This window comes from Vulpes vulpes, chromosome 14 (assembly GCF_048418805.1).
Source record: "Vulpes vulpes isolate BD-2025 chromosome 14, VulVul3, whole genome shotgun sequence".
Taxonomy (NCBI): domain Eukaryota; kingdom Metazoa; phylum Chordata; class Mammalia; order Carnivora; family Canidae; genus Vulpes; species Vulpes vulpes.
This window is the reverse complement of record NC_132793.1, coordinates 62,700,152-62,725,730: the sequence shown is the minus strand read 5'-3', so window position 1 is coordinate 62,725,730 and position 25,579 is coordinate 62,700,152. Positions and strand designations below refer to the sequence as shown.

Here is a 25,579-nt window from a genome sequence, read left to right as displayed (position 1 = left end):
ATTCTTTAAAAATTTTAGACTGCCAAATACTCCTTTTTGTTACACATGTGTTTCAGTGCATTAGGTTTTATGTAAAAGAAAAAGTTCTTGAATATACTGTCAATCACTTTAATACTTTAAAGAGAGATTCTAGAATAGGAATCCAGGATTAAAACTGGGTTCAGGATTTATTCGATGATGCCCTCGGCAAAGAGATCTCTTTTTATACTACTGAAGTTAGAAGATTTTTATCTAAAGCATTTTAACTTTTTTTTTTTTTTCTCATTGAGCTGAGGGGTGATTACTGTTCCTTTTGTGGAGTAGCTGTCCTTTGTTGGATGACTCTTTAACATTTCTTAGCTCAAATTCAATTTTCCTTTAGAATCTTTCATTATTTCTTTCACACCATTCATACTAGGTAGTTCTTTTGTTGTTTTAGAAAAAGCAAATTTCTGTCATCATTTGCTAGCATCAGAATTAAACATTCAGCTGAAAGGATCCCCCTGTTTTTATCCCATAATGAAACTTCTTTGAGTTAGGGGACCCAAGACAGGATTAGCAGTGGCTTTAGAGACTTTAATGACTTTAGAGTCAGTATAGTTATATGTGTTGTTTCTGGTATGTGTTGGTTGCCTTTGGGAAATACAATTTATCTTATTGTTTAGCCAAACGTAGAAAATAAGAGCCTGTACTAATAGGTTTTCACTGTATATGAAACATCAGCTTCAATGGTTGCTTCTCTTGTATTCTGAATTTCCCATTATTAAAGAAAGGTACTGTTATCCACCTTGCAAATGACATATAAGATAAAGGGTTAGTATCCAAGATCTATAAAGAACTTATTAAACTCAACACCCAAAAAACAAACAATCCAATCATGAAATGGGCAAAAGACATGAACAGAAATTTCACCAAAGAAGACATACACATGACCAACAAGCAAATGAGAAAATATTCTTCATCACTTGCCATCAGGGAAATACAAATCAAAACCACAATGAGATACCACCTCTCACCAGTGAGAAGGGTGAAAATTAACAAGATAGGAAACAACAAATGTTGGAGAGAATGTGGAGAAGAGGGAACCCTCTTGCACTATTGGTGGGAATGCAAACTGGTACAGCCACTCTGGAAAACAGTGTGGAGGTTCCTCAAGAAGTTAAAAATAGAGCTACCCTGGGATCGCTGGGTGGCTCAGTCGTTTAGCGCCTGCCTTTGGCCCAGGGCATGATCCTGTAGTCCCAGGATCGAGTCCTGCATCAGGCTCCCTGTATGGAGGCTGCTACTCCCTCTGCATGTATCTCTGCCTCTCTCTCTCTCTCTGTGTCTCTCATGAATATACAAATAAAATCTTAAAAAAAAAAAAGAGCTATCCTATGACCAAGCAATTGAATTACTTGCCCCAAAGATACTGATGTAGTAAAATTCCAGGACATCTGTGCCCCAATGTTTATAGCAGCAGTGTCCACAACAGCCAAACTCTGGAAGGAGCCACGATGTCCTGCAACAGATGAATGGATAAAGAAGATGTAGTCTATATATACAATGGAATATTACTCAACCATAACAAAGGACAATTACCCACCATTTGCTTTGACATGGATAGAACTGGGGGGTATTATGCTGAGTGAAGTGAGTCAGTCGGAGAAGGACAGTCACCTTATGGTTTCACTCATATGTGGAATGTAAAAAATAGTGAAAAGGATTATAAGGGAAAGGAGGGGAAATGAGTGGGAAAAATTAGAGAGGGTGACAAAACATGAGAGACTCCTAACCCTGGGTAATGAACAAAGGGTAGTGGAAGGGGGAGGTGGACAAGGGTTTGGAGTAACTGGGTGATGGGCACTTGAGGGCACTTGATGGGATGAGCACTGGGTGTTACACTGTATGTTGGCAAATTGAACTTCAATTTTAAAAAAAATTTATTTCTAAAGTGGTTCGAGTTCCTATCTTCATAGTTTTTTTGTTAGTATGTCTTGATTTTTTTTACCTTTGTCAAGAAACAAATTAGGTGAAGTTTATATTTAAGGGATCAGTAGCTTTTCTACAGCTATTATGCAGGATTAAAGTGTTTATTATGGACTTTGTAGAATAATACTTTTATTTGTCAAATGGACAAGGTGTTCTAATATTGTCCTTTTTGTCAGTATGTTGATACTTTGATGAAGAACCATTTCTTTTTCTCTGTAGATAACCTCCCCCCCCCATTCCATCTCTCCCCTTTTTTTCTTTCAGTTGTTTTTTTCTTTTAGATTTATTATTTATTTAAGAGAGACAGCGAGAAGAAGGGGAGAGGCAGACAGAGAGGGAAAGAGAGTCTCAAACAGACTCTGCCCCTAGGTGGGTGGCCCAACATGGGGCTCAATCCTACAACCATGAGATGAGGACCTGAGCTGAAATCAAGAGTTGGTAACTTAACGCACTGAGCCATCCAGGCACCCTTCTTTGCACTATTCTTTAGCTCACTTAGTATCTTTTGCTTTTCCTAAGTAACTAGTAAAGATGTTGTAGCTTGGCTGTTATATGACATCCAGTTGAAGGTCCATCTTTCTCGTTTTTGGCCAACAGTACATTTTTGTTTTTTCTTAGTGCAAAAATACAAAATTCATATTGTGATACTACTCAGATCTATTAATTTTAGTTTAGTAAAACTGTTGTTAGTTTTTGTTTTGTAGAAAATTAAAGAAGATATTTCAGTAGGTAAGTAAAATCCTTTCTCCTTTCTGTCAGATCTCCTGTCCATCAACCAACAGAAATGTCATCCTCTTATTTCTGAACACTTTGAACAGAAAGTTTTCTTACCTCTCTTCCTATATTTTAAGATCAAGCAATCTAAAAGGGTTTGAGGTTCTTTTTTTTTTTATGCCTAATTGAAATTCCTGGTAAATTGGCTTGAAGTAGGGGTTGGCAAATTTTTGTGTGTTTGTGGTACCACATAGTAAGTATTGTTGGCTCTACAGGCTCACAGTCTGTCCCAGCAACTCAGCTCTGCATTTGTAGGAAGAGCAGCCATACACAATACATAAATGGACATGGCTGTGTTCCAGTGAAACTTTATTTATAAAGATAGACAGCAAGACAATGTTTCCTAATTTCTAACTTAAATTTCTCCTGTTTTTAGTGGGAAGAAAATATCTCATCACAATCTATTGTTTTTTTGATATCTTCAGAGAACCTTAATAAAACTTCCTTTGCCCTTCTCAGGCTACATCTTTATTTTTTCCTGATAGTTTTTCCAAACCTTTATTCACTTTTGTTTTTTAAATCTTTAATCCCTCTGCATGCTTTAGACCTCTTCCATCAATATATTTTCATAATTTTACTAAGTATCTCATCAAAATGTTTCCATTCTCTTCACATATTCATCAGTTTTTTATTGCCACTCTACCATGCATTGATCTAAATGCCATGTATAGTGGAGGGTGGAAACAAAACATGGTCCTTAATTTTTTGGAGCTTTTGGTGAAAGAAACAGACTACAATTAGATTAATATAAATACATCATTTAAAAATGCTAAGTGCTTCAAATAAGAAAAACTAGCTGTTGAGAGAAGTGAACTTACCCCTCACATCAGATATTCATGGAAAGCAGTACCTAAAGGATAAGTAGGGGTTTTACGGAATCAGGGAATTGTCTCCCATTAGAAAATAAATACAACATTTATACTAAAACCGAGATAGGAAGAAGTGAAGCCTGTTTGAAATTTTTTTTAAAGATTTTATTTATTTATTTATTTATTTATTTATTTATTTATTTATGACACACAGAGAGGCAGAGACACAGGCAGAGGGAGAAGCATGGTAGCTGGCTGCTGACAAGATGCAAGAAGAGTGAATAAAGGCAAAGAAAGTGGAGATCAAAGCCATGTTGAAGAGTCTGAAGCTATTTTATTTAATAAGAGAGTGGCATGACGTGATAAACTTTTTGAAAAAGATGATCTAGGCTTAGTGCTCTAGAGTTACTGCTATCTACCAGTCATTCATTCACACTCATTTATCTTTCAAATACTGTTTGTTCTCTGTAAGTCAGTGTGACCTATAACCTGTGAGGGACACAAAAATGATCTTGCCCTTAAAAGTCTTACGGTCCAGTGGCTTAGTTTCTTGTGTTCTGTTGTTCATGTCTTTATTTATCATTCCCTTTAAATGTGTTACTAATCATGTGAAGATCTCTTCTAGTTAGTGTTTTTTATCTTTTTCAAAGCTATCCAGTGCACTTTCTGGATGAATAAAATTTGGATCATCTCTTTTGAACTGTACAGTGCAGTTATTTCTGCTTTGTTTTTGCCTCTGCTTAGAAGTGATACGTTAAGAGATCAATTGGTTGTAGTAAATCCTGTGATGATAAGCTTTTTTTTAAAATCTGTAACTAGAGATTTAATATTCGAAAGAATTCTTTCAGAATAGAAAAATGTTTTGCAAACCATGTTATCAGATGAGGGGTTAATATTCAAAATATATAAGGAACTAACAAAACCTTTAATGGCAGACAAGCAATCTATTAAAATTTGGGCAGAAGAACTAAAGAGACATTTTTCCAGAAAAGACCTAAAAATGGCCAACAGATGTGTGAAAAGATGCTCGGTATCACTAATCAAGAGATGCAAATCAAATCAAAATTGAGATAGCACCTTACGCCAGTTAGAATGGATATCATCATCATCAAGAAGACAAGTGCTGCCAAGAACGTGTTTAAAAAAAAAAAAAAAAAAGGAAACCTTTATATACTGTTAGTGGGAGTGTAGAGTAATCCCAATATCATGGACAATAATATGGAGGTTCTTCAAATTAAAACTGATCTACTACACAATTCAGCAGCGTCTTTGGGTTCATACCTAAAGAAAATGAAAACAGGATTTCGATGAGGTTACGCATGCCCATGTTTGTCATAGCGTTATTCACAACAGCCAAGATAGGGAAGAACGCAAATACCCATGATTAGATGAATGGATGAAAAAGATGTGGTGTACATATATATACTGTGGAGTATTATTTAGCCATGATAAAGGATACCCTGCCATTCAAAGCAACATGGCTGGACCTTGAGTGCATTACATTAAGCGAGAAGTCACACAGAGAAAGACAAGTACTATATGGTATTACTTGTGGAATCTTAAAAAATCAAATCTGTAAAAACCATAAAACCCAGTAAAATTGATGTGATCTAACATTGGGGTCCTGGACCAAACAATCAAGAAAGAATTCTTGAGACCTCTTTGGTGCAAAAAAAGGTAGTTTTATTAAAGCACAGGGTCAGTACCTGTGGGCAGAAAAAGCTGCCCTGGGATTGTGAGAAGTAACTGATCATATACTTTTAAGTTGGGGGGGCGAGGTGTAAGTCTCTAAGGAATTTGGAAGCAAGGTTGGTAGGATATTGAGGGACTAGCTGGTTTTAAATAAAGGTGATTTACTACAGTCTAGTAAAACCTTAGGAGACCCATCAGATGTTTATCTGTGGGCCATATGTTTAGAGGATCATTGTTACAGTAGTATAATGATGCTATATAGTATTACTTCAGTGGTAATCACGTTACAATATATAAATGTATCAAAGTGACAGGCTGTACACCTTAAATTTATAAAATATAATGTTGATTAAAATCTTATGATCATTCTTCAGTTTACTGCTTGCACAGTTTCAATAATACTTACAGTCTATAGGTTGTGAGTAGTCAGTTGTAACAAAAGGTTGTAAATAACTCCTATATTCTAGTTGTTATAAATTGCATCGCAGTTGAGGCCATTTTGGAAAGGTTTTTAATTCATCAGCCTCCTGTATGTATGGGGCTAGGTGGATCTACTTAACATCTTTGTGTAGCCATTTGCCTATATAGCAAAATGTGCCTCAGGGCAAGAACTTCAGGTCTTTTAGCAAGGCAGAGTTTCTAGCTTAGCCTGGGCACTTTTTATATTTTGGGCTGAATAATTCTTTGTTGTTGGGGACTGTCTCCGTGAACTGTGAACTGTGAATTGTAGGGCGTTAAGTAGTTAGTATCTGTGGCTTTTGACCACTGGATGCCAATAATGCTTCCCACTGTAGTTGTGACAACCAAATATTGCCAAATGTTCCCTGGGGGAAAATTCTCTAACCACTTAGTCATTCTTTATCACTCCCCATCCCCCCTTTACCACCCTCCCCTAACTGAACAAATCAGTTAAGAACTGCAGGAATACCATCGCTTAGCTTTTTGGTAAGACATCTGAGCAAGAAAGGACTTTAATTGGTTGCCTGGAATCTTTTCACCCTAAAGAAATTCAGCCCCTGAGTACAGAGGTCAAGTTTTATACTTTATATTAATACTTAGTTTATCATTCTGTTCAATTTTTAAAATGCATTTAACACGTTATGTTTGTTTTGCTAATTTTGCTGATTTTTTCTAGTTATTTTTCCAGTGTTAGTAGTGAAGGGAAACAAAATGTGCCACCTTAGATTATTGGTGCATGTGGATTGAATCCGTGTGGATTATTTTGAGCTAAAGACAGTTGAGGACCAACAGGCTTTAGGGAAGAGCTTTTTACCTTAACTTCCTATAGAATTTAAGTAACTCCTTCCTGGACCAGGCCTTCTATACAAAGAGTATAGGCTAGGAGTAGTAAACCGGGACTAGCTTGGCAGTGCCTATTTGTTGAGATTTCTCTATGTGTCTCATTGTTTTTGCATAGCATGACAAACATTTGTTTACCAAACATTTGCTTTTCCCATCTTCCTGTGACATGGCTTCTTTATCTTTGAATCTCCACTCACTACTCAGTTTCCTTAGCTCAGGATACCATAAAAGCCTCAGTTGAGCCTCAACCGCTTCAGTGTCTTTGAACCTTTTCTGAGGCTCCTATATGCAAGGAATTTAACTTGTTTTTCTCCTGTTAATCTTTCTCATGTCAATTTAATTAATAGACCAGCCAACAGAATCTAGAAGGGTTAACGGAAAATTTTTCCTCCCCTACAGTTGATCACAGAGAGTAATTTTACTGCTCTCTCTGTGGCTCCTCTGTCTGAGAGATCCTGGGACCATTGACAGAAAGCCAGCAGAAGATCATTCTTACCATGTCAGTGTCCCAGATCTCTGCCTACAGGATCCAGTGGAAGCAAGAATGTTGGAGTTCTCTTTTTCTTTTTCTAAATTTATATTAGCAGGAGAAAATATTTGTGAAACTAGTTCTTCGCATATAGTGACTCTGTTAACGGTCTGTTATGAGTAGTCTTGGTTTTTACTGATCATTTTCCTCCCAGAGATGGTCACTTTTTCTTTGTCTCTCTGTTGTGTTGCTGTAAGTAGGAAAACCATAGGGTATAACACAGGCATAAGCCCTCTAAACCTGCTGTTTTGAGCCGCTGGCTTCACAGACTGGTGAGTTCATGGTTCTCATCAAATAGGTGTCTGTTTTAGACAAACTTTGTTGTGGGTTAACATGCACATAAGGTAAAGGCTTTTGGAAGCCAAACCTGCAGATTTGGTGGGGATGGGTCAAGCATTTAAAGACTATTAGACTACAATTAGACTATTAGGCTACTGCTCACTACCTAATTCAGTGACTCCTATGTTAGGATAAGTTGGTCCCAGAACAGGTTGGATTGACACTAAGTCATGCACCAATCTCAAGACAATTTCTATGCAATGAGATACTTTGTAAAAACAAAACAAAACCTTGCAATCCCCAACTGAGCCGCACATCCCTATTAAGTAATCTCTGGCTCTGAGAGACCCAAGGCTCAGTTAGTGTATAACTGAGAAAAACTAGATGAAGTTTTCCTTTTGTCTTATTCTGTGTCTTGAGAGCTTGGCTTTGTGACCAGTGAGAATATTCTCCCATCGTTTCTGCCAGCTGGTAGGTGTGCATACCAGCATGCATCTTGGTGGCCAGTTGAATAGACTGGGGTTCTGAGACATGAGGTCATAAGCAGCACTCTCTTTGTCTGACTGTGCAAGCTGTGAGGGGAGTTTGTCATGAGAGGTCCAGTCCATAAGGGGCTTTAGTCATCTCAACCTTTGTTGTTTTGTTACTGCTAGAAAAGTCCCATTCCAGTAGTGTCTGCCCATTGTGACAGATTAGCATGTCTGTGACCAGAGACACTATTTTCACTATACCATTTTTACTGTAACAACCTTTGTAGACTCTCTGAGTGATCTTGGATCACAGCAGCTGCATCTTCTGTACCCACTTGTAACAGGGATGTCTCTTGTGTCCATGGTGAAGATGGATTCTAAGTATAGAAAGTTTCCTCTGGGTCTTTCCACAAAAAGACTTACTGGTTTGAGTATAAGATCCCTCTTGTCAATGGCAGGACAATAGATCGTACAGTGCACATCCCATGTAAATAGTGCACATCCCATATAAATTTCCCATCTTAAATTTCAGCCCCATTTCCTCAGCAAATTCCCTTAACTCCCCAAATTCCTGGGTTCCCCCCAAATTCCTTAAACACCCAGCTACCTGTATTAACTTTCCTTTTCCTAAAAATCTTTTCCTAAAGATTGACCTAGAGCTTTCCAGCCTGATCTGTAAGCCTAGAGTGTTTTGGTTACTAGTGTAAATGCTGAAGGCAAGGAAGTAAATTTAAATAGAAGTGCCTGTGATGGGCAGTGGGATTCCCTTGGCTATTTCTTAAAGTTCCTCCTACTTCACAGGGCTCTGTAATCAGGCCCTGCCAGCTTCTAGCCTTCCTATACAGTGTCCCTTGAAGATATGTACTGGACCCCTACTGCAAAGAATTCGTAACCCATGAACACCAGCAAATCTTTTACGTGATAAAGCCCTCTTATGTCTACTTTCAGAAGACTTACAAATTTAGAGAGCAGAAAGATGAGTGGCCATTTACAACCCCACTACAGAGGACCTTGATTAGCTGCAAAAGGGTGTTTTCTCCTTCCATAGTTGTACTGTAGTTAACTGACAAGCCAGGTGGATCTTTGATGAAAAATATACCTCTCTGAGGAGACAGATGACCAGAGTATCTCTTAGACCCTCCTACAAAAGATCAGCAGATGGCCTGAAGGCTGATGTTCAGGGTCTCATAGAAGCAATAATAGAGACTTTTTCTCCTAAGATGAATTGGTGGAAGGTTGAATTGTGCAATCAGAAAGAAGCCCTTTACGTTTTAAAATGCGTTACAGAAGCTTTACAGACGTGTATTGCACTAAACCCTGAATTTGTAGATCTAGAAATCTTTAGGTTTCTATCTTAGTTGGAAATCTTTTCCATCATATAAGTCCTTATCTTACAGGTCTTTGCCAAACCAGAAATGAAGCCCTAGAAACAATTACCATCCCCAGATCTTCTATATAAGTCTTAAAATACTTGTAGGTATTATAAGAGATTGGGACATTGAAAATAGAAAAAGAAAAATTTAAATAGCAACCACCCTACATCTCTGCTAATAGGCAAATATGCCCCAAAAGCTCCATCTTTGGAGAAAACTTGGATACTTGCTTCTCTGATGTAAATTTTCTACACCCATATATTCTAAGACCCAAGAGCCATTCTTTGAAATGCAAACTTTTGGGAGAAGTTTTTTGTTTTTTTGTGTTTTTGTTTTTATCAGAAGTAGTCCACAAAGGAACTGTTTGGAAATAAAGCTAATAAAAAAATCTTAAATGTCATTTCCATAAATACTGAAGAGCTTTAGCCATCTGAGCAGGTGAACTTATTCCACTTGTCAAAACAAAATTTGGATCTAACTGCTCTTTTATAAACTAGCGAGTTTTACATTATACCCATCTCCTGGCTAAAATTTTAAAACATAAACTGTTAAGGGTGTTTGCAGGTGTGTGTGTGTGTGTGTGTGTGTGTGTGTGTGTGTGTGTGTGTATGTGGCAGATGTATAACATTGTTCTATCTCCGGATAGTATTGCTAAAATTTTAAAAGAAGTCTACTTAATTGGCTTAAAAGCACAGTCCATATAAATGGACTTTGTCTAATGTCTTATGACGGTTTTCATAGGTAATCTAAATATAATTGTTGAGATTAAGTGCTTTAGGTAGATGTAAGTAGGATAGAGTTTTTAGGTGAGTTTTTTTCTACATAATTATGTTTTATGGCATATGTACTTAAATAGCTTTCCAAATCTCTTTCTTAACTTCTTAAACCCTACAGAGTTTTTCCTCAATCAAGTTAAATGATGGAAATTCATTAAATACCTAGATCATTTCTAAATTGATAAAGTACATTACTATATAAAGGTTTATCTACTTCTGGTTTCCTTTTACAGAGGAACTAAAGATACTTGGTGTGTTGGTAAACTTGTCTTTTGTCACTTTTGTAAGTTTAGTATGAGGAACAATACACTTTGGAGATTGTAGAATATATTCAAAATTTACTGGTAATAGCACAATTGTCTACTTTTTAATTTTCACTGGAAATTAAATTTTCTAAGGGTTAAGAATTTTAATTAATGTATGTAATTAAGACTACTGGAAATAATAGGAAAAATAACTGCACATGCAAGCCAAAATTTGAGTTTTTGGCTAAGAAAAGGTACAAGGTATGGAGATGTGTTTTTGATAAGGGAGAAATAAATAATTTAGTCTTGATTGTTTGATAATGTGAAAGAGAATTTTACCTTGTGTGGTCAAGTTGGCTAGAATTAAATGAGTTTATTATATTTTTTTAAAGAATAACCTTTGATATCAGTAATGTACTCATGTTTAAGTAAAACAAAAAGTATTTTTTCATCTGCTAAAGTTTTCTTAGAAGATGTGTTTGCTTTTGATAATGTAAAAAAAGGTATTTCTTCACCTTTTAAATAATCAGCCTAGAAAACAAAGATTCTCTGTGTTATCAAAATAATTTCCTTTGTTGTCTTTGTCAAGTCTTTGATTACCTAAGAAAACAGGCTTCTCTATTAAAAGAGCGAAGATTTTGTTTTGTTTTTTTCCCAACTAAATTTCTATATTTGAGTGCAGTCTTTGTCACTTTTGTTAAATTGTTTCACAGTGGCTTATGATCCTGTTTGACCAAGGGTTGTAAAATCTTTTGATATTCTTGACAAACTTCCCAAAATTAAATTCTAAATGAACTCTTTTTTGACTTTTAATTAAATTTGGGATTTTGCAGATGTCTGGAATATTGTAAAAGAATGTTCTCTCTCCTTGTCATATGAGTGATTCTAAACTAATTAGGTTTAAATCATATGGGAAACACTGTCAAATAAGAAGTAATACTTAAGGCTTCTTTATGTTGTATTTGTATAGGTGTAATGAATGAAGTGTTCCAAAAATAATAGAAAATTCCCAGAAATCTGATATGTCCTGGTATAATGTTATCACTTGTAATTCTAGCTATTGTCTTAAGATGTGTGCCATAGAAATGACTGAATTTTCTTGTTAATTACATTGTAATGAACTCTTAGCAGACCCTTAAGCACAGCCATTTTTAAGTCTGTTATTTATAGAGATTTATTCTACTCTGTTGCCTTTATGAATACATTTCATACTTCAAATTCATGGAAAGGACTGTGACAAATACTCTAGAATATGTTTCTGATCATTTTAAGATTTTAACATTTACCTGGATATGGATTTGCAGAGCTCTGATGGAGAAACATGGCTTCATAAAACTGCAAACTTAAGATCAAGAATGAATTTTATGGGACTGAATAAACTAATGAGACCGATTATGATTTTTATGAGTTTTTGTTTGAAACATTGCTGGGTCTTTAATGTTACATTTTTCACTTTCAAGGAAACTTTACAAGTGGGTGAAGTACACCTTTGTAAACAAAGATGAGACTCATACTTTTTCTCCCTACCTGATCTCTCTGGAAGTGAGAAGCTTCTTATTATTCTTATTTTCATGACAGTGTAGTTATTTGCATAAGTTGAATAAGAAACTGTTCTCCTTTAACAGGACACAATTGGAATCATTGGTTGTGTTGCCAAAACTTTGGCTGGAATGTCATATTTGAGAATGTGCATAGAATCAGATATGACCAGACAGCTTTAAGGAACTAAGCCTGATTTCATGGAGCCATTAAATCCCCTTGGAAAAACAGCCTGGTACCTTGCTTTCAGGGTTCCCAGCAGCCTTACCAGGTAAACAAGGTCACTTCCTGGCAGGCTCAGAAACCTGGATGTTTTAGAGACCTCGAGGAAAGAAGAATTTACCCACATCAATAACATGTATAGGTATAAAGCCTGATGGCAGGACCTTGGCTTGGCTTCCTAGTCTTAAAATCTTCTAAAAGTTCAATCTGAGATGTGCCTGTCTGGCTCACTTGGAAGATTATGCAACTCTTGATCTCAGGTCATGAGTTCAGGCCCCACGTTGGGTGTAGAGATTATAAAGAAAGATAAACAAAATGCAAAAAATAATAATAATAATGAAAGTTCAATCAGAGATTCCTTATGAAAAGTTCCAAAAAAGCAAATCTCGAAGAGCCTGTATGGTCATTAACTATTCTGGCTGCACTTACGTAAATAATCAGGCCACATTTACTAAAACAAGACTTGATTTTCGAATGACATAGTCTTATTGTGGTTATAGTTGATTAAATGGAGGTGACTGTAGAGAGAAAAATTGTTTTAGTAATACATGTTTATGGATATCAAATTCTGTTGCAGCTGTTGTCTTTGAGGTCTTGTTTTTTGCCCGTAAACTGGACTAGATCCTAAATTCATCTAGGTCCCTCCAGTATTTGGCTGTAACTGTCCAAACTGACCTTTCTAAATTTTCTCCCACCTCTCTGACTTGGAAACTTTGAGAACTGAAACTGCACTTTTCTTGAAGCTGTGGAGGCAAAAGCTAGACAACTTGATATAAACTTTAGAGAAACGATCACAGCAGCTCATGCATGGACAGTTTTCATGCTTATTGCTGTGTGGCCACTCAGAAAACTCACCAAAGACCCTGAAACTGCAAACCATGAAAATCTTTCAGTTTGCTACTGCCTGCCCTCATTACATCTGAAGATGTTTTGAGTCAGGCATCTAGAAATCTTGACTGACTGCCTTCACAACTTAGTGATTTAGATTATACTCTACCGCAGCTCTTAATATTTGCTATTCTTTTGCTTCCATACAAATAACAGTAAATTCCTGATATTTTGTACAGTGTAGACCTTATTTGGGAGCCCACCATCATCCCTCCCTCCTGAAATGAGTCACAACTTTTCTAATTAAACTGATCACTTCTCAGGGCTAAGATACTGGGTCAGTGGGATGGTGCAGTCTACCAACTCAACTTTTAGAATGTGAGGTAGAACTAAAGGGGAACAGAATATGCTACCCTAGAATCTGCCACTTTGGTATGTGGGTTAGTTTGAGCTGAAGCCAATCAAGAATCAAGAGACTCAGGAAGAACTTTTCATTACTCCCTTAACTGCCTAAAAGAATTTAGATATAGGGACTGGTCCAGAAAGAGCTATCACCAGGGATAACTACAAAGCATATAAGATATAAACTAGGGCAAGTTTGGCAAAGCTTGTTTGTTTAGGTTCCTCTCTGTGTTCCATTGTCTCTTCACTGCATGTCATATTTGTTTACCAAACATTTGCTTTTCCCATCTTTCTAAAAATTGTCTTCCTGGGAATCCCTGGGTGTCTCAGCAGTTTAGCGTCTGCCTTCAGCCCAGGGCATGGTCCTGGAGTTCTGGGATTGAGTCCCACGTCAGGTTCCCTGCATGGAGTCTGCTTCTACCTCTGCCTGTGTCTCTGCCTGCCTCTCTCTCTCTCTCTCTCTGTCATGAATAAATAAGTAAAATATTTAAAATAAATAAATAAATAAATAAATAAATAAATAAATGTCTTTCTTTCCTTTGAAGCCCCAGACCCCACCCCCATTCTCCTTAACTCAGTATGGCTTATAAGCCTCAATTACCTATCTTGAACCTCTCACCTCTATGAAGCTCCCATATGAAAATAATCAAATTTTTCTCCCATTAATCTGTCTTAATTTAATTAGCAGACCAGCCAAAAGAACTTAGAAGGCTAAGTGAAAAATTTTTTCTCCCCTACAGTAGTAAATCTGCTGTATTGTATAATACAACTTTTTTCTCCTGTTTTAATTTTAGCTCCTAAATTGTTCTTATTCTTTATATTCCACATTATCATCCATCCTGTTACTTATGCAGAGTATCAATGGAGAATTCATAACATCAAATAGATTATTTTACATGGGAAATAGTTGTTTTCATTACTTTCAGTTCTTTTGTATATTTTTGCAATTCCATATTGTTGGAAAATGAGGTTTTTGGAAGTAGAGATTGGAGGCTGTTGGTGTTTTTTTTGGTTCCTCATTTAAAATTATAGTTCCCTCCCCCCATATCCTATAATGGAGTGGGTGCAAACTTCTAAGGAAGTCCTTGTATGTTCTCTTGTCTTACATTTTCCTTTTCTTTACATTTATTTCTCTGGAGTGATAGGATTCATGGATGTTGTCAAGGGAAGGGGTCTAATGTCTTTCTTCCTGTCAGCTCAAATTAAATAACATTCATGTCCATTAAAAAAAAAAAACAGGTACTGGTTTGCCAAAGGCACAACCCTCATATAGGAAAAGATCCTTAACATTAATCAGAAAAGATAGTGATAAAACCCCATACCTATCTATTTATATATCATCTCACTATTCATCTGTGTATATACCTAATTTCAAGATCTTTATTTAAAATAATAAAAAGTAATGATAGTTTCAAATATGAGAATATATGCCATAAAAAAAATTTCTTGAAAGGCAAGGAGTAGTATTTGGTTTTTGTGGTTTAAAATTATATGGATAACTCTTACTCTGGTATAGGAATCATCATTAGAATGAATAAAAACCCATGCAGAAAATGTTCTATAGACAGAACTTTTATAGGGTATAGCAATAACTAGACTTACTTCTCTTGTTTTGTACAGACTTTACTTCACAGGAATTAGAGATTTTCATTTGTTCCTTTTCCTCCTCCTGGCTTCAAATGTTTGTTGCAGAGGCCGTCTTTAAAAAGTTGTGTTTACAGAGTTCCATCAGTATTTCTTCTGAGCCACTCTCTCTTCAGAAAATGGTAAGACCACTCTGTCCTAGTTCTTCCTTTTTTTTTTTTTTTTTAATTTTTATTTATTTATGATAGATAGAGGGAGAGAGAGAGAGAGGCAGGCTCCATGCACTGGGAGCCCGACTTGGGATTTGATCCCAGGTCTCCAGGATCGCGCCCTGGGCCAAAGGCAGGCACCAAACTGCTGCGCCACCCAGGGATCCCCTGTCCTAGTTCTTCTAACTGCCAAGAAGTAAGTTCATAAATTCCATTTTATTTTTTTTATAAGTTCCATTTTAAATTGTCTTTTGTTATTTCTAATAGTTGGACGGAACTTGTTAATCTTAAATCTTTCAAATTTACTTAAATCTATGTAAACTTTCAAATCTATTTAAGAGTGGGTATTTTTCAGCCTCAAAAATGAAGTGTGATGAGTGATAGAAATTTTAATTACTTGAGAGTAATTAAAGGTTGATGACAGAAAAATAATACAAAAACCTTTGTTTCTTTATCATTTGTTCCAGCGCATAAGATAATTATTTTGGAAAAACCTCGATCCAAAAGAATTTTGTGTAGTATTTAAAAAAGCAAAATTTGTCAATGATGCCAAAGGTTGTTCCTTTTTATTTTATATATACACCTATATAAGCTGCATTTGATTCAAGGTTTTCCAGTTTTGTCTTGGTTTTTTCTTTCTTTTTTTTTAAGATTTTATTTATTTATTCACGTATGACACAGGGAGAGGCAGACATAAGCAGAGGGAGGAGCAGGCTCCCTGCGGGGGAGTCCTACTGGGGTCACTCCCAGAGCCAAAGGCAGAACCTCAGTCACCCAGTCGACCCTATCTTGGCTATCTTTAGTTAATATCTACTGTCGTCAGTATTTCTTCAACAAATAAGAAATATGCTAGTTTATTGGTCAGATTGGACAAATACTGTTTTGCAGTAATCCTTATCCTTAACGACTTTTGCTCTTCTTATTCCACTTATTCCAGACTTGTTGTCTGTCAAAGGAAGGCATTACCAAAATGGAAATGACAAAATACCGTTTGTACATAAACCATAAATATTTAAAATATGCAAATGAACCATAACAACTTGGGCATTAGACTAATCCAAATGAGAACTTTGTTAAAAGAGTATCAACAGTGAATTTGAAAAAATAATTATTTCAAGAAGATATTTTTCGTTTTGCGTCTGTCATGTTAATGACGTAGAACTAGAAGCTTTCTTTAGCATGTTCAAATGAGAAAGGATAGCAGCCATAGTGATAAAACCAAGATCATATAACTAAACGTAATGGTAAATGAATTTGGTAATTTCTTTTGACTGCTTTCCAGGTCTTTATAGTTGAGAAAGCAATATAATATTATTTTGCAACAGGTATATTCCTATTTGCCAGCTCTGGGGAAGACTGGTGTGCATGGGACTGGAAAGATGCAGATACCAAAGAAAACAGGACAGCGGCCTTGCCTTGAATCTCAGAGAGCCTTATTAATGCTAAATGGTACAAAACAGAAACAAGTTGAAGGGCTGCCAGAGTTACCGTAAGTGATGCTTATATAGCAACTTTTTTTTTTTTTTAATATAGCCCTTTTTCGGACAAATTCCTTAAACTTTATCCTTACCTATAATGTTGTCTGAATATATAATTCAAACTGAAAAGTGAGTTTGAGATGTATAGATACATACATATGATCAACACCATTGCTTTCTTTAATTCAAGGTACATATTTCTTTGGATTAAGATCAAGTGCTTTTCAAAAGAAAATGCAACTTTTTTCAAAATCTTTAATACTATTTTTGCCTGTTTTTAAAATTATTATTTGTATATACTAAAGATTGGATTTCAAAATCCATAGGCACGTAAGATACTCTGAATTGTTACAGTAGCTTCCCCCACATGCGAAACCTTTTCTAAAAGTATGCTCTAAAAAATTCATAAAACCTTAAAATGTTTTTAGGAAGAATTGGATCAGAATATGAAAATAAGAATGGGGAGCAGGAGCCTGCATTTGGATCTTAGCATTTTGCTGTTTTCTCTTTGCCAAATGTAGTTTACTTGGTCTCTTCCTCTACATGACATTCCATATTCATAAACTTTTCAGTGGGCAGTTGGGGGTATGAGGTTAATAAAAATGAATGCATAAAAATTTGTTACTGCACATTCAAAATAAATATAAAAACAAGCAGTAAAGATTTGAATGAATAAGGGGGTTTAAATGAACAGGAGGCTAGATTTTTAAAAGTACTCACTATGTAATGTACACTGCCATGCCTTGGTGAAAAACAAGCTTTCATTTTTTTTTTTACTTTATTTTCAGAGAGCTGAACCTTGCTAAATGTTCCTCATCGTTAAAAAGATTGAAAAAGAAGTCAGAAGGAGAATTATCATGTTCCAAGGAGAATTGCCCCTCTTTAGTTACAAAGATGAATTTTCACAAGACTAATCTAAAAGGTATTCCAAGTATCTAAATTAATTCATGCTAGGAACTTCTCATGATTGTTGTCCGTATTTGCAAATTGTATACACTGGCCCCGATGAATCCTTGAACTTGACTACGTCCAGAAAATACCTTCTTGGATAGCATATTATTTTTTGAATGGTCATGTGTGCAAAGAAAGTGATTGTTTAATACCCAGTATAATAGAATATTCCTCCCCTTCTTTTCTCCCCCTCCTCTTCAGATATTAGTTCATATTGAGCTCATTCCAGACTTGCCCGCCTTACTTTTCTATTCCACCTCAACCTGTGCAGCTTGGGATTAGAGTCTTTTGATTTGAAAGTATAATTCAGTCTTCATCTCTTTCAGTCCTAGACATTTTGTGAACAAAGAATGAGGAGTAGGCTATGTTACATAGCTGTGTTAAGCATATGGACTCTTTTCTCCCAGGCATTGAGCCCAGACTATGAAATGTGTTTGGCTTTTGGTTCTAACTATACTGGAACCTAAGTACCTAAAGGATGGAGTAGCAAGAATAGTGCTGTAATAATTCACTTCTGCACCTCTTTTACTTAGTGACCTCTTAACTCACAAATATAAGTTAACCTTCCAAGAGTCTATACCTGGCTATAAGAAAATTGCTGAGTCTCTTGTTAATGAGCTGTATTGTGCTTTTAATACAAAAATTATCATTAGGACACTAATGTAAGTAGTAAGAGTGAAGCTCTTAAAATCTTTCAACATGATAAAACTTCATAATTGCATTTGATAAATTCAAAATAGCTGCCCATTTTGCTCAAAATGTGAAAAATGTATTAAAGTAGAACTCTGATATTAACCACACAATGTCCTTTTTCTTTGTTTATTGTGTCAGAAAGTAAAATGAATATGAATGACTTTAGTCTGAACAGCAGAGGGAACTGGGAGGGAGGAAGAGAACTGAGAAATAGTAGAGGAAAAAACTTCAAAAGCTTTTCCTTGCATGTAAAAGAAATGTTTTGGTAGAAGTTACAGAGATAATCTATAAAATTGAACGCTGTAAAAATGTGCTACTTAGTATTTTATAGCAAGAAAGTTTGATTCAGTATTTCATTTGTTTTCTAAGCAATTGCTTATTATAAGTTTTTTTTTAAATTCCCTTTACATCAAATTATCACTTACATCTTATTAATCTTGGTTACAACAGAGATAGATATAAACCCTTTTAGCCAGCAGGCACTAATTGCATCCCTCCTAGAAAAACTTTACCATTTCATTTGTCACTCTTATTCAGCTTTAAATGGTACTAGGGTTTTTTTTTTTCCCTGCGTGTGTGTGTGTGTGTGTGTGTGTGTGTGTTTATATTAAGATTCCCCCATTTCTCCTTCTCTGTGCTGCTGTAGCCAAGCCAGACAGCCTATTGAGAAGCAGCAAACCATCTGTTAATGGATTTGAAGTTCTGAATTATACTTGAGTGTGTAGAGGCACTCGTGCTTAGCCAGAAACATTCATTTGAATTAAGCTATAAATGCTGTATAAAAAAGAGCCATACATTTAACGTAGGTTCATGAATAAATTTAAGAGAGGGCAATTGCACTCTAAACTTTTATTGCTGCAAAACCCAGTATTTTTGGTGTTCTCTGATCATTTGGGGCTTTTATAGCAGGGTTGAAGCTTTAAACCTTGAACTAGGGGGAGACAATGCCTGTATTAAACCTTTTGCAGTAGAATTTTCATTGCTGAATTGCTGATAGAACAGAAGCTCTATGGATTGGTGGGTATCCCTCCCCCCCCCCCCCCGCCCTTTTTTTTAAATGCAAGAGGTGTTTAAACCAGTCAAAAGGAAAACTCAATAAATAATTTTCTGGCATGTGGCCAGATCTCCTAGTTCATGCCCTTTGATTATTTTCTTTAGTTGATATCTTGTCTTCTCTGGAATAATCTATTAATTTTTTATGGCAGGAGAAACAGCCCTCCATAGAGCTTGCATAAATAACCAAGTGGAGAAATTGATTCTTCTTCTCTCTTTGCCAGGAATAGACATCAATGTTAAAGGTAAGTTCTACATTTTTGTAGTCTGATCCAGTGTCTTAATATTTGTGGCATTAAATAGTTTTGTGTCAACATTAAGAAAAATCATTTAAGTATATTTATCTAGCATAGCTTTCAAATATTACCAGTCGCAAAACCAAGAAATTCATCATATATTGATTTATAACTAATAGTGCAGAAACACTTTTGTCCATATTTTGATAGATCTCAAAATCAATATTTTTCAGCTGTTTTAATTTATTTTTCTTACAATTAGAAATAAGACTGTGCCTTAGGCATTTTTATCAAGATACGCTATTTCTATATGAAGCACCTAGAAAGTCACACTGTTAAAGGAAGCAGAATATTGATACTTTACTACCAAAAGTCCTACTTTTGCTGTTTTAAAACTTGCCTTGATTTCTAATTTAGACAATGCTGGCTGGACGCCTTTGCATGAAGCCTGTAACTATGGCAACACAGTGTGTGTCCAGGAAATTTTGCAACGTTGTCCAGAGGTAGATCTGCTCACTCAAGTGGACGGGGTGACTCCTTTGCATGATGCACTGTCAAACGGACATGTAGAAATTGGCAAGCTGCTACTACAGCATGGGGGTGAGTGCATTTATGCTAAACGGGATTTGATAAATTATCCAGCTTTTTGATGAATTCCCTCAAAGGTAGATAGCATTTTTTGTTTAAGATCTGTGAGGAAAAATGCCTTTATTTCATATTAGTGAAAAAGATAAAAAGTCTCCTAGAATGAAAGCACCTTTTATTTAATAGGGATACCTTTTCATAATATGTAAATATTTATTTTTATTAATTATAAAGCCTATTTAGGTTTGTGTATGAGAGTGTATTTTGGATTGAGTGTGTTACGGTTTTAAATATTAGTCCTTTTACTTAAAATGTGTAATGTCTTTGTGAACCAGCCATTTCTGAAAGCTTATTAATAAATGAATGTAAGTGTTCCATTGTGGTTATTTGGGTTTTCCATTCTTGTTTCATTTCTTGTGTATAACAGCTATATTGTGTATAACTCAATTAATCTTTTTTTTAATAAATTATTTCTTTACAGACTATGAAAAAAAAAAGATATCCTGGAATACCTTTTCTTCATTCACATTTTATAGTCAATTAAGTTACAGTGGGAAGAATTTTTTCAAATGGTGATAACTATTATGCAGAGATTTTGAGATGGAGATAACTTTAGCTTAATATTCATCTGATGTTTTTTTGATTTTTGATCTCTGCATTTCAGAAAGCACCCCCGCCCCCCTCTTCAGTGACATTTTTCTTATATGTAAACTGAACAATATAAATGTTATGTTAAATTTTTCTGGTAAACTGATTTGTGTTTTTAAAAGAGAAACAAAGGAAAAGTGATGAGTAGCTTATAATGCAGAAATAAAAATTTGTGGAAATTTCCTGTTACTTTTATTTGTGCTGATTTTAACTTGAAATTTAAAATTATTTTTTTCTATAATTAAAGCTGTTTCATTCTGCATAAAAATAAAATGCATATTTTCTTTAGATGTTCCCCCTCCCTCTCCTGTGTGTATGTATATATACATACATATACATATATACATATGTGTGTGTGTGTGTGTGTGTGTCTGTGTATGTGGTTGTATAGCTTGGAAGTTTAAGCAATTTGGTTATTTATAGTCTTCTCCTGCCCCCTAAAGGCCTTAGTGTGTCTGTTTTACTGACATCATTTCATAATCAGTATATTTTTCAGTTCTTCCACTTTTTGAATATTATATGTTTACTAAACCATGATGTTCTGTCTCCTAAGTGTTTTATTTTTCTGCTCAATCATGTATGTGACGTTCGAAGCCCATATTTGGCCTTACTTCAAATGATCTAAGCGATATAAGAGCCATTATTGTATTAAGTCCAACTCTTTAGAAAGAGAATGGGATTATATTGATCAAAGTGAACTTTTCTATGGCTCTTGGTGAAGAATAGTATATGTATGAGTTCATTGCATTAGAGAAGAAACATCTACCTGTAGTTGATTTTATTGAGGTCCCTTGGCAGTTGTGCAGACTTACCTTTGACTTACTCATATTCTGAGTTTGGACCTGTCAAATGGTTTAATACCATCATTATAGTAACTATATCATCCCTTCTTTGTGAATTAGTCTTGAAACAAGTAATTTCAGAAGTTTATTTATGTCTCTAGAACCTTTGCTTACTTTTGGTATCTTGTCCATAATTTTGTTCTTGGTTTTTAAGAAGGGTCACTTGGCGCAATTTTTTGAAATGTAATGAAAAGAGGGCAGCCCAGTGGCTCAGCGGTTGAGCGCCGCCTTTGGCCCAGGGCATGATCCTGGAGACCCAGGATCAAGTCCCATGTTGGGCTCCCTGCATGGAGCCTGCTTCTCCTTCTGCCTGTGTTTCTGCCTCTCTCTCTCTCTGTCTCTCATGAATAAATAAATAAATAAAATCTTTTAAAAAAAATACAATGAAAAGAGAGCATTAATTTTTGTTTAGAATTTTCTTTTTTCCATAAAATTAAATAACATATTATTAGTGGTTGATCATTTATATTAAATACAAATTATAAACTAGGCCATTATGTATATTTCATCAGATATATCATTAGGAATTTTTAACTATGATGTGTTCTCTGACAGTATGCTCTTATGTTGTATGTAGGTTCTTATTACTTCTTTGAGTTGTAAAATCTTACATCTCTGATGTTTTTATGGCAGAGTGCATAAATAATAACAGTACTTGGCAGACAGAGGGACACAAAGTACTCAGTGCTGTGTGACCAAATACTGAGTCATTGTTGTTCCCCTCTCCACCTCCCATATTATCCTTGATTGCCTAGGGGGATAAACTCTTCAGTGTTTGCTAAGTAGATTTATAGGTCTAGGTAGGACAGAAAGATGAAATCTGACTTTTGACTCAAAGTAGTTAACACTTAATTTTTTGTGAATCAGTTACCTATACTAAAAATTGAACATAAGCAAGGATAATTGAATAGTGTGATCTGTGTCTGTGCAAGGTTTTTACGGTCTTTGCTCTGTGCAGTCACCTATTAGCAGTGGAAGGAAGTAGTACTTTTTTCCTCTTGGTGAAATAACAAAATAACTTTAGAATCTTACACAGATTGAAGAAGAACATATTTTGTTAATATCTTCTGTGAACACTGAAATTCTCATTTCAAGATGACAACTTTTGAAGTTTTATATTCTTTTTAAAAATCCGTAATTAGGGGTGCCTGGGTGGCTCAGTGGTTGAGCATCTGCCTTCAGCTCAGGGCGTGCTCCCGAAGTCCTGGGATTGAGTCCCGCATCGGGCTCCCTGCATGGAGCCTGCTTCTCCTTCTGCCTGTGTCTCTGCCTCTCTCTCTCTCTCTGTGTCTCTCATGAATAATAAAATCTTTAATATTAATTAAATTTGTAATTATATGTATTCTTTATTGAACTAAGGCATGTGCTTTAGGCAAACCTAACTAGACATTGACTAGAATTTGGGGGGTTTTTAATGTTTTTATTAGACAGTCAATATGTATGACCAGTTAATTTTGTCAACGTGAATTAGTACAAAACGTGATTGTAAACAGAATCCTGGATGCTTTGGGAAAATGCAGAGAAAACAACTGTAAGCTACCAAAATAAAAATGTTTTTAACATTGTGCATTTTCTTTTTCACAGGCCCAGTGCTTTTACAGCAGAGGAACTCTAAGGGAGAATTGCCCTTGGATTATGTGGTATCATCTCAAATCAAGGAAGAACTATTTGCTATTACAAAAATAGAAGATACAGTGGAGAACTTTCATGCCCAAGCAGAGAAACATTTTTACCACCAGCAACTTGAATTCGGCTCATTTTTACTTAGTAGGATGTTGCTAAATTTTTGTTCAATTTTTGATTTATCTTCAGAGTTCCTCTTAGCTTTCAAAGGGTTAACTCACCTAAATGAGCTGCTTGTGGCTTGTAAGAATTATAAGGAAACTACCAGTGCTCATGCTGACTGGTTATTGGATCTCTATGCTAGAAATATAAAGACATTGCAGACGCTTCCAAATATTCTTAAGGAACTGCCTGAGAATTTAAAAGTGTGCCCTGGAGTGCACACTGAGGCCTTATTGGTGACATTGGAAATGATGTGTCGTTCAGTCACAGAGTTTTCATGATGATTCCAAAAAATAAGAGTCAACTTTCTAAACATACTTCTGGCTTGCTTTGTCATTTCTTATGGACTTCATAGTTTATTGATAAATATTTGATTTATTTATTGACAGAATTTGCAGCTTTGCTAAATTTCAAAAGCACTTAAAGAACTTCTGAAAACCCATAATGTATAGGCATTATCTTTTTCCTTGTTGTAGAATTTGATTCAAAAAGAGTTTCATTTGGTATACACTACTTTCATTAATCTTTATTATTTCTTGATCTGAAAGTGGTATTTATTTATATTGTACATGTAAAACATTTTAATTTAAATGTTTTTTTTTGTTTGTTTTTTTTTTCAAATCAAAATGTTCTCTCCTCTATTCCAGGGATTTTAGGTCTTAGAATCATGGCAAGGATATTCATGCAAATGTGCACCTATAAGCATGTAGCTCCCTGTTTATTCTCTGTAGGCTCTTGGACTAAAATACTCAATTTTAGTTTTGTGTGTTTGTAAAATAAACATTTCTAAAATTTACAATAATACTCTCTTGGTTTTTAAATGAAGTGAATGTGCCAAGTTTGACAGTTTGATCCCTTGATCTACTTTCACAGTTTGTGTACAAAGTTTATTTCTACTCCATGTAACCACTGTTCTGTAAGTGAAAACATACTGGTGCATAGTAAGTCTTGCCAAATATTAAGATTATAAGCGGTAACTAAGTAATAGATTTGAGATTATCTAAAATCTTAATGTGTAGTATGAATTTACGTTTCAATTTGCAGTTTTTTTCCTAACATCAATTTATCGTAAAACTAAAAGAAAGGGTGTGGATAATAACCACTTTTGAAATTGGAGTTGCTTTCCTAGTGGGAATAAGTTACATTGTGGTACAGCTGGAAAAGAAACATTAAAACTTCCATTTAGCTTTTATGTAACTAAAGTGATGATCTCACAGCAATTAATCTGCTAAAGAAGCACACTTTAGTTTTATCTTGGAAATAGATCTTTTAACAAGATACAAATTCTGAGTGTTTTATTACTGGGTTTATAATCTAAACTGAAAACTGTTACATTAGTATATTAGTTCTGAATAAAAATCAAGGGTTTTTTTCCTATATTTTTAAGTCAGTAATTTTTTACACATACTATAAGAAATATTAGTTGTTTCTAGTTAGCCTTCAAATGTGAAATCCTATAAAGTCTCATTAATATTTACTCAATCTAAAAAAATATATATATATATTTACTCAATCTGCCAGACTATAAGAGAAGCCGTGACATAGCAGAGACTAAGGAACATTAAAATGCTCAGATTTAGTAAAGTGTTTCCTAACATGATAAGAACATTTTTATTCCAAATAGCCACTTTATTACTTCACTTGTGAAAGCATCTGGAATAATGTTTACTTGGTAAACTAACACAAACTTAACATAGTTTTGACATTTAGCAGGCATAGTTACAAATGCCTGTCTAATTTATTATCTACATTATAAGGCAGGTTCCTTTTTTCGAGCTTTTGCTTTCTCACCTGTCAAGTGCAAATAACACCAGGTATTATCTGTGTCATGATAGAATTGTTAGCCTATCACCTTATATGCTACTTAATAATTGCTGCTGCTTTTCTAATTCTTACCTCCTCTTTATAGTTACTACAAATTACCTAAGCAAGTTAATAATTGCTCAAGTTGGTAACAGTTCTAAGTTAATAAGGTAACCAACATCATGAATTAGGGTTTTGTAGTGCTAAGAAAAAGTGATTTTCTAAATTAAATGTTCTTAAGAAATATTTATTTAGTTGCAAGTAGAATTAATGTTTCATATCTTCTATCAGCCAACTTCTACAACTCATGATAATATGATGTTTTAAACACTAAAACTTATGCAAAAGGACCACTTGGCAAACAGATTACTATGTTCTATGTCCTAGTTAACAATACCAATATATTTATGTGAATTTAAACAAACGTATATGAATTTAAGCCTTCCATGAGAAACTTCTAATATTATTGCTTAACTTTTATTTTAGAAAATATAATTGCTTCAGCTAGAGGAAAGAGAAATA

General features: G+C 35.0%; 1 protein-coding gene across 3 annotated transcripts in view; it reads left to right on the top strand.

The window, feature by feature from the left end:
- Nucleotides 1–24,050, top strand: part of SLF1 (SMC5-SMC6 complex localization factor 1) — an 83,819-nt gene extending 59,769 nt beyond the window's left edge. For all 3 annotated transcript variants that reach the window (XM_025992894.2, XM_025992895.2, XM_072736783.1), the window contains 6 exons: nt 14,811–14,956; nt 16,309–16,472; nt 17,250–17,383; nt 19,311–19,403; nt 19,812–19,994; nt 23,054–24,050. In XM_025992894.2, coding sequence (XP_025848679.2) covers nt 14,811–14,956; nt 16,309–16,472; nt 17,250–17,383; nt 19,311–19,403; nt 19,812–19,994; nt 23,054–23,535 — 1,202 coding nt within the window. In that variant the 3' untranslated portion in view covers nt 23,536–24,050. The remainder of the gene's footprint in view (nt 1–14,810; nt 14,957–16,308; nt 16,473–17,249; nt 17,384–19,310; nt 19,404–19,811; nt 19,995–23,053) is intronic.
- Nucleotides 24,051–25,579: the final 1,529 nt, after the last annotated feature.